A 15,557-nucleotide genomic window follows, 5' to 3' on the forward strand; every position below is an offset into this window, starting at 1 on the left:
ACCCGGAGCAGACGACATCTGGGCCTTTCGCTCTGAGTCTATTGCTGTAACAGATATAAGGGGTGTGGATACTGCTGTCGCACCTAGCGGGTCCCATGGCAAGATGTCGCGTGGCGGTGTATATGTTGTCTCCAACCTCAGATGTCAGATATTGTATTTATTTGCAAATAAACATAATCTATACGTATCTAATATTGCTGATTCATTTGGGGGCAGGTTGATGATGCACAAAAGTGGCTGATAACAGAGAATAATAGCATTCAAGTAACATAGGAGAGGGCTGCACTTAAAGGGATAAGAGAAACATGTCCACCCTCTCCCAGAAATAGCGCCACCACTGTCCATAGGCTGTGCCTGGTATTGCAACTCCTCCAAATTCCTGCAATAAGCCTTCCTAGGCCAGGAGAAGCGCGTAGGGTCTATGCATGTCTATGAAGCCTGGTGACTGTGTGACTATATGTTAGCTTTGGATGATTATACGTATAATATTTGTAATTTCTATAATGTAATACATTCTCATCCGCTTCTCATTATATCACATGATAATAAAGCAGGCCTTGGATATTTTGTAACCTTTAGCTTTATTCAGCAGAAACATTTACAAATCCAGAACATTGAACATGAATATACTGACAAACTGGATGTAGCCGAGGTTATGAAGAGCAAATATGGAGTCATGAATGTAATCTTCATCATAATGTCAGTGATGAGGATCCTGTCCTGTTTAAAACAGACCACCACCTCCACCAACGCTTTGCATCCGTCACTAGGCGGCGCTCCACTGATTCTGGCGCAGTTGGAATTTTTTCTCTAGCCCTTACCATTCCTGAGTAATCACTGTTATTAATTTCAGCGTCCAATATGCTAATTAGGTTGTATACTGTCAGCTGGGCGGGTCTCGGACCTCCTACACCAGCTCAGGACCGCCCACCTGACCGTAAACATCCTAATTAGCATATTGAATGTAGAAACTATTAGCACTGGTTGCTCAGGAACAGTTTGGCACCATCTGTGGGATAAGGCAGCTCCTCCAGGTGCCACTAGATGGCACCAAAGATATAACTTTTTATCTTCTCGATCGGCACCGATCAGCTTTAGAATTATTGTATGAGATTAGAAAAACATGGCTGCATTGGCTTATAGGTTGTGTGTGATAATACAGCTCAACCCTATTCAAATAAATGGAGCTCAGCTGCAATACCAGCGACTACCTGTAGACAAGGGTGGCGCTGTTTGCAGAAGTAAGCACGTAGGTTCTTCTAATCTCAAACAACCCCATTGATTTGCAGCGTTAGGACCATAAATATGACAGGTTTCCTGTTCTGAAGGTTTTTGTAGAATTATTAGCTAAAAATAAGAAACAAATCGGTACAAAAATATAAACATCAGCAAAAAACTGCTCCTAATAATACATCACATATAAATACAGGACTGGGGGGGGGGAGAGGAGAGGCAGCAGGAAGGGTTAAGGCTATAGACAGAAATAGCACCTGATGGGACCAGTAGTCTGGGTATGGGCTTCAATAGGGGTACATTATTAGTAATTTCGAGGGATCACTACTAACCCTACAAGGAGTAAGCCATGTTGTAGATCTTTCTTTGCTGAGTGAAGCAATGATTCTGCCACTTCTATAGCTAGGAGAAACTTCCTTCAATTTATTATTTTCTTCCACCACTTGCAATACCCTCTTTCACCACTGGAGGCAGTGTCCAATTCATGTGATCTTTAAATGGCAACATTTCTGGAAGGGAACATGGCCCATTTATAAGAAGGACATTGTTAGACTCGGCAAGAAGAAATGTATAGCACCGTTCTAGTCAGAAAATATGCGGGGTACCCCTTTAAAAAGTCCATATTAGAAGCCAACTTGGTAGATCAGGGAGAGTCTCCTCAAAATTTTTAAGGGTTTTTCAATAGAAATACAGGTGGCGTCTTCTCCTGTGAAGGTCCCTGCCGCGTTGTCTGCAGACGTCCATCCATGTCATGTGATCTGACATCTCTCCTCTCTGAGACGGGATTCGGGCACTTAGGTCTTACAGCAAAGGCCGCAGCCTATCCTGTTGCAGCAGTGGCAGCAGATGCTGCAGATGGAGAGGTGTGAATAGCGCCTTGTTCTGTGGTGAACCTCCTGTGATAAGAAGAAAGTGGTCAGATAGACAGTCTGGCTTATAATCCTCCATGTTGTCCCATCTGCCCCCGCCCCATGTGTCTCGCCTGGACTTCCTGTGCAGCCATTCTCATGTATCCCTTGTCTGAGAACAAGTCTGTGCAGGATGGAGGGGCAGTCTGCTACATAGACATCCCAAAACCTGGGGCATCAGGGTCCTAGATTCTATGCCCTTTGTCTTCATCCAGGCAGAAGCATGTCCCCCCTAGCCCTCCTATCCTCAGAGACCATGGGGGTCGGAGTCCCACTGACATCAGGCATCCAGGCAGAAGCATGTCCCCCCTAGCCCTCCTATCCTCAGAGACCATGGGGGTCGGAGTCCCACTGACATCAGGCATCCAGGCAGAAGCATGTCCCCCCTAGCCCTCCTATCCTCAGAGACCATGGGGGTCGGAGTCCCACTGACCTCAGCCATCCAGGCAGAAGCATATCCCCCCTACCCCTCCTATCCTCAGAGACCATGGGGATCGGAGTCCCGCTGACATCAGCTTTGACCCGTCTGAAGCTACAAGGTTCGAGATTGATATGGCGGCCATACACACTCACCTCTAGATTTGTCTCCTCCATGTTCGGGCTGGTGAGATGATCTGCAGAATCTGCCACCTCGTTGTGCTGTAAGGATAGACACAGTTGATAAGTTTCGCTCATACTTATTGGCCGGCGCTGCTTTATTGTGGACACTTTGTATTCAGTTTTTTATTATCTTTCTATTAGAGTGTAACTTTTCTGATACACAGCTCCAAATCCCCTGCACACAAAGTCATATGATAATATTCTGGCTTCCTGCAGTCACCACTAGGGGGAGCTCACTGCATACTGAGCATTCATTGAACTCAATAATAGCATAGTATTCAATAGTTCCCCCTGGTGGTGGCTGCAGGAACAAAGAAGGATATAAGTTAATGGGGTAAATAACAATATCTCCCCCTAGTGGTGGCTACAGACAGATACAAGGATATAAATTAAAAGGGTAAATAACAATAGCACAGCAAGCAGAGATCTTATAACTGGTGAAGAATTGAAGCACAAAGTCTATTAGATGGCCATCTAGCTACAGCCGGAGAGCCCCTTTACACCCCCCAGGTGGTATTTATGGGACGGTCTCCATTATAACATATAATAAGGTCTCATGGACTTACCCCCATGACGGAGGCGCAGAGCCCCCGGTGGACGAGCACGGAGAGGACGAGGATCAGGCAGAGGGCGAGGGACTTCATGGTCTCCGGCTGGTAATGGGTCTGATGTCCGGCAGGTGAGCGGCGTCTCTGAGGTTGCTCCACCTGCAGGGCCGGAGCTGTATTTATGGCCGGTGTCCACCCCGGAGGTCGCGCACAAGGTCACCCGTCGCTCACCCCTGGCGTCAGGAGATGCTCAGTCCTTATCTCTGCCTGGTGTGTTGTGAGGTTTTTTTTTTTTTTTTTTTATTTACAGTACTTGAACTTTTCATTTCCAAAAGGAACAAATTCCTGAATTACAGAAAAAAGAAACATTTGTAAAGAAATTCCGAAATTAAAAAAAAAAATTATTGATGATCAGTTATGAAACTATTAGGAAATTGTAAAATGTTTTAAAAAAATGTAAATTGTGAAAGAATCAGCACAATAGATAAATGTTATTGTATAGAAGAATCACTAACAGAGATGGGGCGGCATCGCGAGGACACATCTCAGGGTTCATTATCTCAGAGGCAGCTTCATGGCGCAGCCTCTGGGGGTCCAGCATCTTGGGAGCAACATCTTGGAGTCCACTATCTTGGGGGCAGCTTCTTGGAGTCTAGTATCTTGGGGGCAGCTTCTTGGAGTCCAGTATCTTGGGGGCAGCTTCTTGGAGTCCAGTATCTTGGGGGCAGCTTCTTGGAGTCCAGTATCTTGGGGGCAGCTTCTTGGAGTCCAGTATCTTGGGGGCAGCTTCTTGGAGTCCAGTATATTGGGGGCAGCTTCTTAGAGTCCAGTATCTTGGGGGCAGCTTCTTAGAGTCTAGTATCTTGGGGGCAGCTTCTTAGAGTCCAGTATCTTGGGGGCAGCTTCTTAGAGTCTAGTATCTTGGGGACAGCTTCTTGGAGTCCAGTATCTTGGGGGCAGCTTCTTGGAGTCCAGTATCTTGGGGGAAGCCTCTTGGAGTCCAGGATCTTGGGGGCAGCCTCTTGGAGTCCAGTATCTTGGGGGCAGCCTCTTGGAGTCCAGGATCTTGGGGGCAGCTTCTTAGATTTCAGTAGCTTGGGGGCAGCTTCTTGGAGTCCAGTATCTTGGGGGCAGCTTCTTGGAGTCCAGTATCTTGGGGCCAGCTTCTTGGAGTCCAGTATCTTGGGGCCAGCTTCTTAAGAGTCCAGTATCTTGGGAGCAGCCTCTTGGAGTTCAGTATCTTGGGGGCAAATTCTTGGAGTCCAGTATTTTGGGGGCAGCCTCTTGGAGTCCAGTATCTTGGGAGCAGCCTCTTGGAGTTCAGTATCTTGGGGGCAAATTCTTGGAGTCCAGTATTTTGGGGGCAGCCTCATGGAGTCCAGTATCTTGGGGGCAGCCTCTTGGAGTCCAGTATCTTGGGGGCAGCCTCTTGGAGTCCAGTATCTTGGGGGAAGACTCCTGGAGTCTAGCATCTTGGAGGCAGCTTCTCAGAGGGCAGCATCTTGGGGGCTGGTCTCCCATGCCTGTATCAGGAGGGGAGTTGTCAGACACCAGTCACATGTGGCTCCCAGTCTGATTGGTCCCCGGTGCCCCTTTCTACCAGTTTGTATTGGACAAATTCCAACTTCACAATGATCTACAACACAATGTACTGCTGAGCTGTGTACAGGGGGCAACTGAGGCTCCTCACACCTACGAGATAGAAAGATTCTGGGGGTCCAACAACCCCCAGGAAATAGATCATAGTATCTTCCAAATTTGGGGTAACTTCTGCTGGGCATATGAGAAGATCCTCTGGTGGGCCAGTCTGACCCTGGCTGTGTATCTAATCCTATGATGTGTGATACTAATAGCTGAGTGGTATCTCTAAATGTATGATGTTAGATACAGTCTGCTGAGTGGTGTATCTAATCCTACCATGTGTGATACAGTCGGCTGAGCTGTGTATCTAATCCTATCCTGTGTGATACTGTCTGCTGAGCTGTGTATCTAATCCTATCCTGTGTGATACTGTCTGCTGAGCTGTGTATCTAATCCTATCCTGTGTGATACTGTATACTGAGCTGTGTATCTAATCCTATCCTGTGTGATACTGTCTGCTGAGCTGTGTATCTAATCCTATCCTGTGTGATACTGTCTGCTGAGCTGTGTATCTAATCCTACCATGTGTGATACAATCGGCTGAGCTGTGTATCTAATCCTATCCTGTGTGATACTGTATACTGAGCTGTGTATCTAATCCTATCCTGTGTGATACTGTCTGCTGAGCTGTGTATCTAATCCTATCCTGTGTGATACTGTCTGCTGAGCTGTGTATCTAATCCTACCATGTGTGATACAATCGGCTGAGCTGTGTATCTAATCCTATCCTGTGTGATACTGTATACTGAGCTGTGTAGCTAATCCTATCCTGTGTGATACTGTATACTGAGCTGTGTATCTAATCCTCTCCTGTGTGATACTGTATACTGAGCTGTGTATCTAATCCTCTCCTGTGTGATACTGTTTACAGAACCATAAAAACATGCTGTTTTCTACCTGAGGACTTGTTTCTTGTGAGATGAGCTGTAGTTTTTCTCAGCCCATAAGGAAGGGTTTCATGATGGGTTAAATGCAGGAAAACCCAACGGCGCTGTTTTCGTTGCCACCATTTTCCATACTCTATAGGTCACTGCCATCACGGGGATCACATACAGGACACTCGCTGCTTTCTGATATTTATTTAATAAACTTTATTATGAAGATGATTCAGGTTTCTTGTAATTATTTCTATATTACTATTTTTAAATAACTTTTTTTTTTTTTTTTACCCAAAAGAGTCTTGGCATATAGAAGTCTATCTGTATACTAGAGATCAGGTAGCTCAGTACATTATATATAGAGGTCTATCTGTATACAGTAGATCAGTATATTATATATAGAACTCTATCTGTATACTATAGATCAGTACATTATATATAGAAGTCTATCTGTAAACTGTAGATCAGTACATTATATATAGAAGTCTATCAGTATACTGTAGATCAGTATATTATATATAGAAATCTATCTGTATACTGTAGATCAGTATATTATATATAGAAGTCTATCTGTATACTGTAGATCAGTATATTATATATAGAGGTCTATCTGTATACTGTAGATCAGTATATTATATATAGAAGTCTATCTGTATACTGTAGATCAGTATATTATATATAGAAGTCTATCTGTATACTGTAGATCAGTACATTATATAAAGAAGTCTATCTGTATACTATAGATCAGTGTATTATATATAGAAGTCTATCTGTATACTATAGATCAGTGTATTATATATAGAAGTCTATCTGTATACTGTAGATCAGTATATTATATATAGAGGTCTATCTGTATACTGTAGATCAGTATATTATATATAGAAGTCTATCTGTATACTATAGATCAGTATATTAAATATAGAAGTCTATCTGTATACTGTAGATCAGTATATCATATATAGAAGTCTATCTGTATACTGTAGATCAGTATATTATATATAGAGGTCTATCTGTATACTGTAGATCAGTACATTATATAAAGAAGTCTATCTGTATACTATAGATCAGTGTATTATATATAGAAGTCTACCTGTATACTATAGATCAGTGTATTATATATAGAAGTCTATCTGTATACTATAGATCAGTGTATTATATATAGAAGTCTACCTGTATACTATAGATCAGTGTATTATATATAGAGGTCTATCTGTATACTGTAGATCAGTATATTATATATAGAAGTCTATCTGTATACTGTAGATCAGTATATTATATATAGAAGTCTATCTGTATACTGTAGATCAGTACATTATATAAAGAAGTCTATCTGTATACTATAGATCAGTGTATTATATATAGAAGTCTATCTGTATACTATAGATCAGTATATTATATATAGAGGTCTATCTGTATACTGTAGATCAGTATATTATATATAGAAGTCTATCTGTATACTATAGATCAGTATATTAAATATAAAAGTCTATCTGAATACTATAGATCAGTACATTATACATAGACGTCTATCTGTGTACTGTAGATCAGTACATTATATATAGAAGTATATCTGTATACTGTAGATCAGTACATTATATAAAGAAGTCTATCTGTATACTATAGATCAGTGTATTATATATAGAAGTCTTTCTGTATACTATAGATCAGTACATTATGTATAGAGGTCTGTCTGTATACTATAGATCAGTACATTATATATAGAAGTCTATCAGTATACTGTAGATCAGTATGTTATATATAGAAGTCTATCTGTAAACTGTAGATGAGTATTTTATATATAGAAATCTATCTGTATACTGTAGATCAGTGTATTATATATAGAGGTCTGTCTGTATACTATAGATCAGTACATTATATATAGAAGTCTATCTGTATACTGTAGATCAGTATATTATATATAAAGTATATCTGTAAACTGTAGATCAGTATTTTATATATAGAAGTCTATTTGTATACAGTGGATCAGTACATTATATATAGAAGTCTATCTGTATACTATAGATCAGTAGATTATGTATAGAAGTCTATCAGTATACTATAGATCAGTACATTATATACAGAAGTCTATCTGTATACAGTAGATCAGTACATTATATACAGAAGTCTATCTGTATACTGTAGATCAGTACATTATATACAGAAGTCTATCTGTATACTGTAGATCAGTACATTATATATAGAAGTCTATCTGTATACTGTAGATCAGTACAATATATATATAGAGGTCTATCTGTATACTGTAGATCAGTACATTATATATAGAAGTCTATCTGTATACAGTAGATCAGTACATTATATATAGAAGTCTATCTGTATACTGTAGATCAGTACAATATATATAGAGGTCTATCTGTATACTGTAGATCAGTACAATATATATAGAGGTCTATCTGTATACTATAGATCAGTAGATTATATATAGAAGTCTATCTGTATACTGTAGATCAGCGTATTATATATAGAAGTCTATCTGTGTACTGTAGATCAGTATATTATATATAGAAGTCTATCTGTATAATGTAGATCAGTATATTATATATAGAAGTCTATCTGTATACTATCTGCTGTGATGATGTATCTGAGTTGACACTTTTGGCTGTGACAATGTATCCAATCCTATGATGAGTGTTACTGTCTTCGGCACTGTGTATCTAATCCCATCATTTATATTACTGTATACTGTGATGATGTATCTCAGCTGACCATGTATGATGCTTTCTGCTGAGTTGTATCTAATCCCATCATGTATTTTACTGCCTGGTGACCTCTGTATCTAATCCTATAATTTGTGATACTTTTCTGTTAAGCTGCTGTATCTAATCCTATCTAGTCCCCCCTAGTAATGTATGGATATACAGCTCGCTGTTTGCCATGTGGATACGTTTCTCAGATTTCGGCGCCCCCCCCCCTCCCTCAATGTACTGGGTGAAGTCCATGGGGCCCCGGCTCCTGTGAGTCGGCTACATCTAGACCTGAGGGCGCCAGCAGCCATGAGGAGAGGCGCTGACCTCGCTGACTAGTGACAGAAGGTGGAGGTCCAGGGAGAATGTCTGTCCCCTATGGCCGGCTCGGTGACACAATATTAGCTAACACTAGATGTTTATCTGAACACGTCAATAACACGGAGGCCGCAGACACCTGTAGTGCCAGGCGTGGAGTCCCGAGGATGTTCCTGCCAACGGGACAAGAAGTATCAATACATGACATAAGCAACGGCATTCACAATGTTATTAGAATTATTAAAGGGCCCGGAACCCTAAAATCTACAGCTGATATCAGTCACACATATGGATGGAGAGGTGCCCGTAATCCTAAAATCTGCAGCTATCAGTCACACATATGGATGGAGAGGGGCCCTGTAACCCTAAAATCCGCAGCTGATATCAGTCACACATATGGATGGAGAGGTGCTCGGTAACCCTAAAATCTGCAGCTGATATCAGACACACATATGGAGAGGTCCCCGGTAACCCTAAAATCTGAGGCTGATATCAGTCACACATATGGTTGGAGAGGTGCCCGGTAAACCTAAAATCTGCAGCTGATATCAGTCACACATATGGATGGAGAAGTGCCCTGTAATCCTAAAATCTGCAGCTGATATCAGTCACACATATGGATGGAGAAGTGCCCTGTAATCCTAAAATCTGCAGCTGATATCAGTCACACATATGGATGGAGAGGTACCCGGTAACCCTAAAATCTACAGCTGATATCAGTCACCCATATGGATGGAGAGGTGCCCTGTAATCCTAAAATCTGCAGCTGATATCAGTCACACATATGGATGGAGAGGTGTCCTGTAATCCTAAAATCTGCAGCTGATATCAGTCACACATATGGTTGGAGAGGTCCCCGTAACCCTAAAATCTACAGCTGATATCAGTCACACATATGGATGGAGAGGTGCCCTGTAATCCTAAAATCTGCAGCTGATATCAGTCACACATATGGATGGAGAGGTGCCCTGTAATCCTAAAATCTGCAGCTGATATCAGTCACACATATGGATGGAGAGGTGCTCGGTAACCCTAAAATCTGCAGCTGATATCAGTCACACATATGGAGAGGTCCCCAGTAACCCTAAAATCTGCAGCTGATATCAGTCACACATATGGTTGGAGAGGTGCCCGGTAAACCTAAAATCAGCAGCTGATATCAGTCACACATATGGATGGAGAGGTCCTCCGTAACCCTAAAATCTGCAGCTATCAGTTACACATATGGATGGAGAGGTCCCCGTAATCCTAAAATCTACAGCTGATATCAGTCACACATATGGATGGAGAGGTGCCCTGTAATCCTAAAATCTGTAGCTGATATCAGTCACACATATGGATGGAGAGGTACCCGGTAACCCTAAAATCTACAGCTGATATCAGTCACCCATATGGATGGAGAGGTCCCCATAATCCTAAAATCTGTAGCTGATATCAGTCACACATATAGATGGAGAGGTCCCCGTAATCCTAAAATCTACAGCTGATATCAGTCACACATATGGATGTAGAGGTCCCCATAATCCTAAAATCTGTAGCTGATATCAGTCACACATATGGATGGACAGGTCCTCGGTAACCCTAAAATCTGCAGCTGATATCAGTCACACATATGGATGGAGAGGTGCCCGGTAAACCTAAAATCTGCAGCTGATATCAGTCACACATATGGTTGGAGAGGTGCCCGGTAAACCTAAAATCTGCAGCTGATATCAGTCACACATATGGATGGAGAGGTGCCCTGTAATCCTAAAATCTGCAGCTGATATCAGTCACACATATGGATGGAGAGGTGCCCTGTAATCCTAAAATCTGCAGCTGATATCAGTCACACATATGGATGGAGAGGTCCTCGGTAACCCTAAAATCTACAGCTGATATCAGTCACCCATATGGATGGAGAGGTGCTCGGTAACCCTAAAATCTGCAGCTGATATCAGTCACACATATGGTTGGAGAGGTCCCCGTAACCCTAAAATCTACAGCTGATATCAGTCACACATATGGATGGAGAGGTGCCCTGTAATCCTAAAATCTGTAGCTGATATCAGTCACACATATGGATGGAGAGGTACCCGATAACCCTAAAATCTACAGCTGATATCAGTCACACATATGGATGTAGAGGTCCCCATAATCCTAAAATCCGCAGCTGATATCAGTCACACATATGGATGTAGAGGTCCCCATAATCCTAAAATCTGTAGCTGATATCAGTCACACGTATGGATGGACAGGTCCTCGGTAACCCTAAAATCTTCAGTTGATATCAGTCACACATATGGATGGAGAGGTCCCCGTAATCCTAAAATCTGCAGCTGATATCAGTCACACATATGGATGGAGAGGTGCCCTGTAATCCTAAAATCTGCAGCTGATATCAGTCACACATATGGATGGAGAGGTGCCCTGTAATCCTAAAATCTGCAGCTGATATCAGTCACACATATGGATGGAGAGGTGCCCGTAATCCTAAAATCTGCAGCTGATATCAGTCACACATATGGATGGACAAGTCCTCGGTAACCCTAAAATCTGCAGCTGATATCAGTCACACAGATGGATGGAAAGGTCCTCGGTAATCCTAAAATCTGCAGCTGATATCAGTCACACATATGGATGGAGAGGTGCCCTGTAATCCTAAAATCTGCAGCTGATATCAGTCACACATATGGATGGAGAGGTGCCCGTAATCCTAAAATCTGCAGCTGATATCAGTCACACATATGGATGGACAGGTCCTCGGTAACCCTAAAATCTGCAGCTGATATCAGTCACACATATGGATGGAGAGGTGCCCTGTAATCCTAAAATCTGCAGTTGATATCAGTCACACATATGGATGGAGAGGTGCCCTGTAATCCTAAAATCTGCAGCTGATATCAGACACACATATGGATGGAGAGGTGCCCGTAATCCTAAAATCTGCAGCTGATATCAGTCACACATATGGATGGACAGGTCCTCGGTAGCCCTAAAATCTTCAGTTGATATCAGTCACCCATATGGATGGAGAGGTCCCCGGTAATCCTAAAATCTGCAGCTGATATCAGTCACACATATGGATGGAGAGGTACCCTGTAATCCTAAAATCTGCAGCTGATATCAGTCACACAGATGGATGGAGAGGTGCCCGGTAATTCTAAAATCTGCAGCTGATATCAGTCACACATATGGATGGAGAGGTGCCCTGTAATCCTAAAATCTGCAGCTGATATCAGACACACATATGGATGGAGAGGTGCCCTGTAATCCTAAAATCTGCAGCTGATATCAGTCACACATATGGATGGAGAGGTGCCCGTAATCCTAAAATCTGCAGCTGATATCAGTCACACAGATGGATGGAGAGGTCCCCGGTAATCCTAAAATCTGCAGCTGATATCAGTCACGCATATGGATGTAGAGGTCCCCGATAATCCTAAAATCTGCAGCTATCAGTCACGCATATGGATGGACAGGTGCCCTAAGTAACCTAAAATCTCTCCTTTATGCTGTAGACGCCACTGACCTCAGAATAGGTCTCCTGTATACACCACTGACCATGGTACCAGCCTCTCCTGTATACTGTATATATGATTATCCTCAGCACAGGTCTGAATATACTGAATGTATGGCTGACCTTAGCACAGGTCTAATGTATATTTTATTTATGGAAATCCTCAGCACAGGTCTCCCGTATACTGTATATACTGTTATCCTCAGCACAGGTCTCCCGTATACTGTATATACTGTTATCCTCAGCACAGGTCTCCCGTATACTGTATATACTGTTATCCTCAGCACAGGTCTCCCGTATACTGTATATACTGTTATCCTCAGCACAGGTCTCCCGTATACTGTATATACTGTTATCCTCAGCACAGGTCTCCCGTATACTGTATATACTGTTATCCTCAGCACAGGTCTCCCGTATACACCACTGAACTATAAGTCTGTGTGACATTGCTGAGCTGTGTATGTAATCCCATCATCTGATGCTGAGAGTTGTAGTTCACCCCCAGTATAGATGGGGTCCAAGTTTAGTCCTGCCATATCTTATACTATAATAGGGTGAGTATACACTCGTGGACCCCCTGCCAGGACATGCTGGGGGTTGTAGTGCACACCATTGTGTCCCCATGGACTGGTGCGGGCGCCACGGTCGGTTGTGACACTGCCTGAGGCCAGAAAGGTAAAGTTCACACATCGCAAACACTGTGGCGGCGCCGCGGATGAGCCGGGCGTCAGACAGGCTGACCGCAGGGCGCACGGTTAACCCTTTCTACTGTGTACCAGAATGTGTAAGGGTGAGGTGAGTGTCACTGCGGGGGAAAACATTCTGTACACGGGGTGTAAACGGAATATACATGGTACAGGGCTGAGTATATAGAACTATAGGAACATGACTGTATATACTGCTGACGTCAGGTCAGGTGCCCTGTATACACTGCTGCTCTCAGCACCGGTCTCCTATATACTGTATATATGGCTGACCTCGGCTCATGTTTCTTGTATACACCGCTGACCTTGGTATACTGTATATATGGCCGTCTTCGGTCTCCTGTATACTCCACTGACCTTGGTATACTGTATATACGGCCGTCTTCGGCATCGGTCTCCTGTATACACCGCTGACCTTGGTATACTGTATATATGGCCGTCTTCGGTCTCCTGTATACTCCACTGACCTTGGTATACTGTATATATGGCCGTCTTCGGCATCAGTCTCCTGTATACACCGCTGACCTTGGTACACTGTCTATATGGCCGTCTTCGGCATCGGTCTCCTGTATACACCGCTGACCTTGGTATACTGTATATACGGCCGTCTTCGGCATCGGTCTCCTGTATACACCGCTGACCTTGGTACACTGTATATACGGCCGTCTTCGGCATCGGTCTCCTGTATACACCGCTGACCTTGGTACACTGTATATACGGCCGTCTTCGGCATCGGTCTCCTGTATACACCGCTGACCTTGGTATACTGTATATACGGCCGTCTTCAGCATCGGTCTCCTGTATACACCGCTGACCTTGGTATATTGTATATATGGCCGTCTTTGGTCTCCTGTATACACTACTGACCTTGGTATACTGTATATATGGCCGTCTTTGGCCTCCTGTATACACTGCTGACCTTGGTACACTGTATATATGGCCGTCTTTGGCCTAGGTCTCCTGTATACACCGCTGACGTTAGCACTTCTGTATACTTATGTCAATGTGCGGCCCTTTAGGCCAGGGCTACACCACACCACTACAAGTTACATCACTAACGTGTCTCCTTTTGTACTGCACCTTGGTATAGGGAGTCTTATACGTTATGGGGTCGGACATTGACTTTTAGGACAGTTTCCCCATTTGGTGGCGCTATTGCCAGTTTTCCATCTTCGATGACGGCTCCTTTGCACTTCTGTTCTTCCTAAGGAGCATTGCCCCGCCTATAAGACTCCCAGCACTAGGGGGCAGCAGCTCTCAATCTGTTTGGAGCAGAACTATTGGGCATGCTGGGCGTTGTAGTTCCAGCACAGCCAGTACTGCATCCCCCCCCCCCCCCCGTTAACCCCTCATAGACCCCCAACTGTCAGGCTCCATCATTGTTCTAACCTGCTCAGACATTTGTGCAGGAAGCGCTCCCCCTGGTGGACACTGCAGGATCCAGCACAGGGCTCCCTCTCCTGTGTTCTTCCAGTACTGCAGCTTCAGGCCTGTATCTCAGCCTAGCAGTCAGATAATAGATGACATGTTGTATGTTTTCGGTGCAGGCCACAGGATCGGTCATGAATTCCCGCTGTTGCGCCGTATTCACACTGCAGTCGCTTTTAACCCTCCGTATGCCTCCAGAAGACGCCTTGTAGTATTGCAGGGTTCGGTTGTATCTACACAGGGTTAGCCCGGAGTGTTCGGGGTAATAATCCGCCCCAATGAGGGTGAGTGGCTCCAGCATGAACCCTAAATAGTCACCAATCCTTGTGTCGCCCTCTACAGGCAAATCATCACATTACACTTAACTCTAGGCGATGGTCATTCCTGGAAAAGCTGGGTGGTCCGCCGTCACACCTTCCACTGGAATTGTTCCTACTTTTTGTGGGTCCTGAATGGTAGCGCATCCTAATATTGTAGGATTAGAGGGGGTGCTACTACTAAAGGAGGGCAGAATGGTCAATCTGGATTGTGGGAAAGCTGGGTGACATCCTCAGAGCTATAATGGTCACCTTTACAGATCCAGCTTTCTGGTGGTTCGGAACAGTATAGACCTAATCCTATAGAGACAGAGGGTCTGCAGGGCATCACTGTGGTCATTCTGGATTGTGGGAAAGCTGGGTAACAACCTCTGAAAGTTTTAGTGGCCCTGGAGGGTTATCCATCTTTCTCTGGGTCCAGAATGGCAGACAGAGCTGGCTAGTCTCCGAGGAAGGTGTCATTACAGATCTCAGAGGTTGTCACTCAGCTTTCCCATGATCCAGAACGGACACGCTGCTGCGATTCTGTCCTATTAGGTCCATGCCATTCAGGATCCATAAAACTCAAGTACCTGGAAAGGCGGCCATTACGGTTCGGAGAGGTTTGTCCTCCAACTTTCTCACACCCCAGTATGGCCACTCTGCCCCCTAACCATATAGTATTAGATCAAAACCACTCAGGAACCACAGAAAGCCGGAAACCTAGCAAGTAGGAATGTAAAGGCGTCCAAATATAGCCCTCAGGGGGCGCTACCCAGCATTCCCACAATCCAGAACGATC

At 43.8% G+C, this 15,557-nt stretch overlaps 1 protein-coding gene across 1 annotated transcript; it reads right to left on the reverse strand.

Moving 5' to 3' along the window:
- Positions 1 to 1,935: 1,935 nt before the first annotated feature.
- On the reverse strand, positions 1,936 to 3,385 carry HAMP (hepcidin antimicrobial peptide). The gene is made up of 3 exons (XM_075261887.1): positions 3,308 to 3,385; positions 2,715 to 2,780; positions 1,936 to 2,129 (listed from the first exon to the last, which is right to left on the reverse strand). The coding sequence occupies exons 1-3, from the start codon at positions 3,383 to 3,385 to the stop codon at positions 2,028 to 2,030; spliced, it is 246 nt and encodes an 81-aa protein (XP_075117988.1). The 3' UTR covers positions 1,936 to 2,027.
- Between the last annotated feature and the right edge of the window lie 12,172 nt (positions 3,386 to 15,557).

This window comes from Leptodactylus fuscus, unplaced genomic scaffold (assembly GCF_031893055.1).
Source record: "Leptodactylus fuscus isolate aLepFus1 unplaced genomic scaffold, aLepFus1.hap2 HAP2_SCAFFOLD_565, whole genome shotgun sequence".
In the NCBI taxonomy this organism is placed as follows: domain Eukaryota; kingdom Metazoa; phylum Chordata; class Amphibia; order Anura; family Leptodactylidae; genus Leptodactylus; species Leptodactylus fuscus.

What these genes read in the sequence shown, in the direction of transcription:
- HAMP (XM_075261887.1), bottom strand. Translation starts at nt 3,385, where the DNA reads ATGAAGTCCCTCGCCCTCTGCCTGATCCTCGTCCTCTCCGTGCTCGTC. An exon ending in TCTGCGCCTCCGTCATGGGG is followed by an intron (nt 2,781 to 3,307) that starts GTAAGTCCATGA and finishes CTATCCTTACAG; the next exon opens with CACAACGAGGTGGCAGATTC. An exon ending in TGGAGGAGACAAATCTAGAG is followed by an intron (nt 2,130 to 2,714) that starts GTGAGTGTGTAT and finishes TTCTTATCACAG; the next exon opens with GAGGTTCACCACAGAACAAG.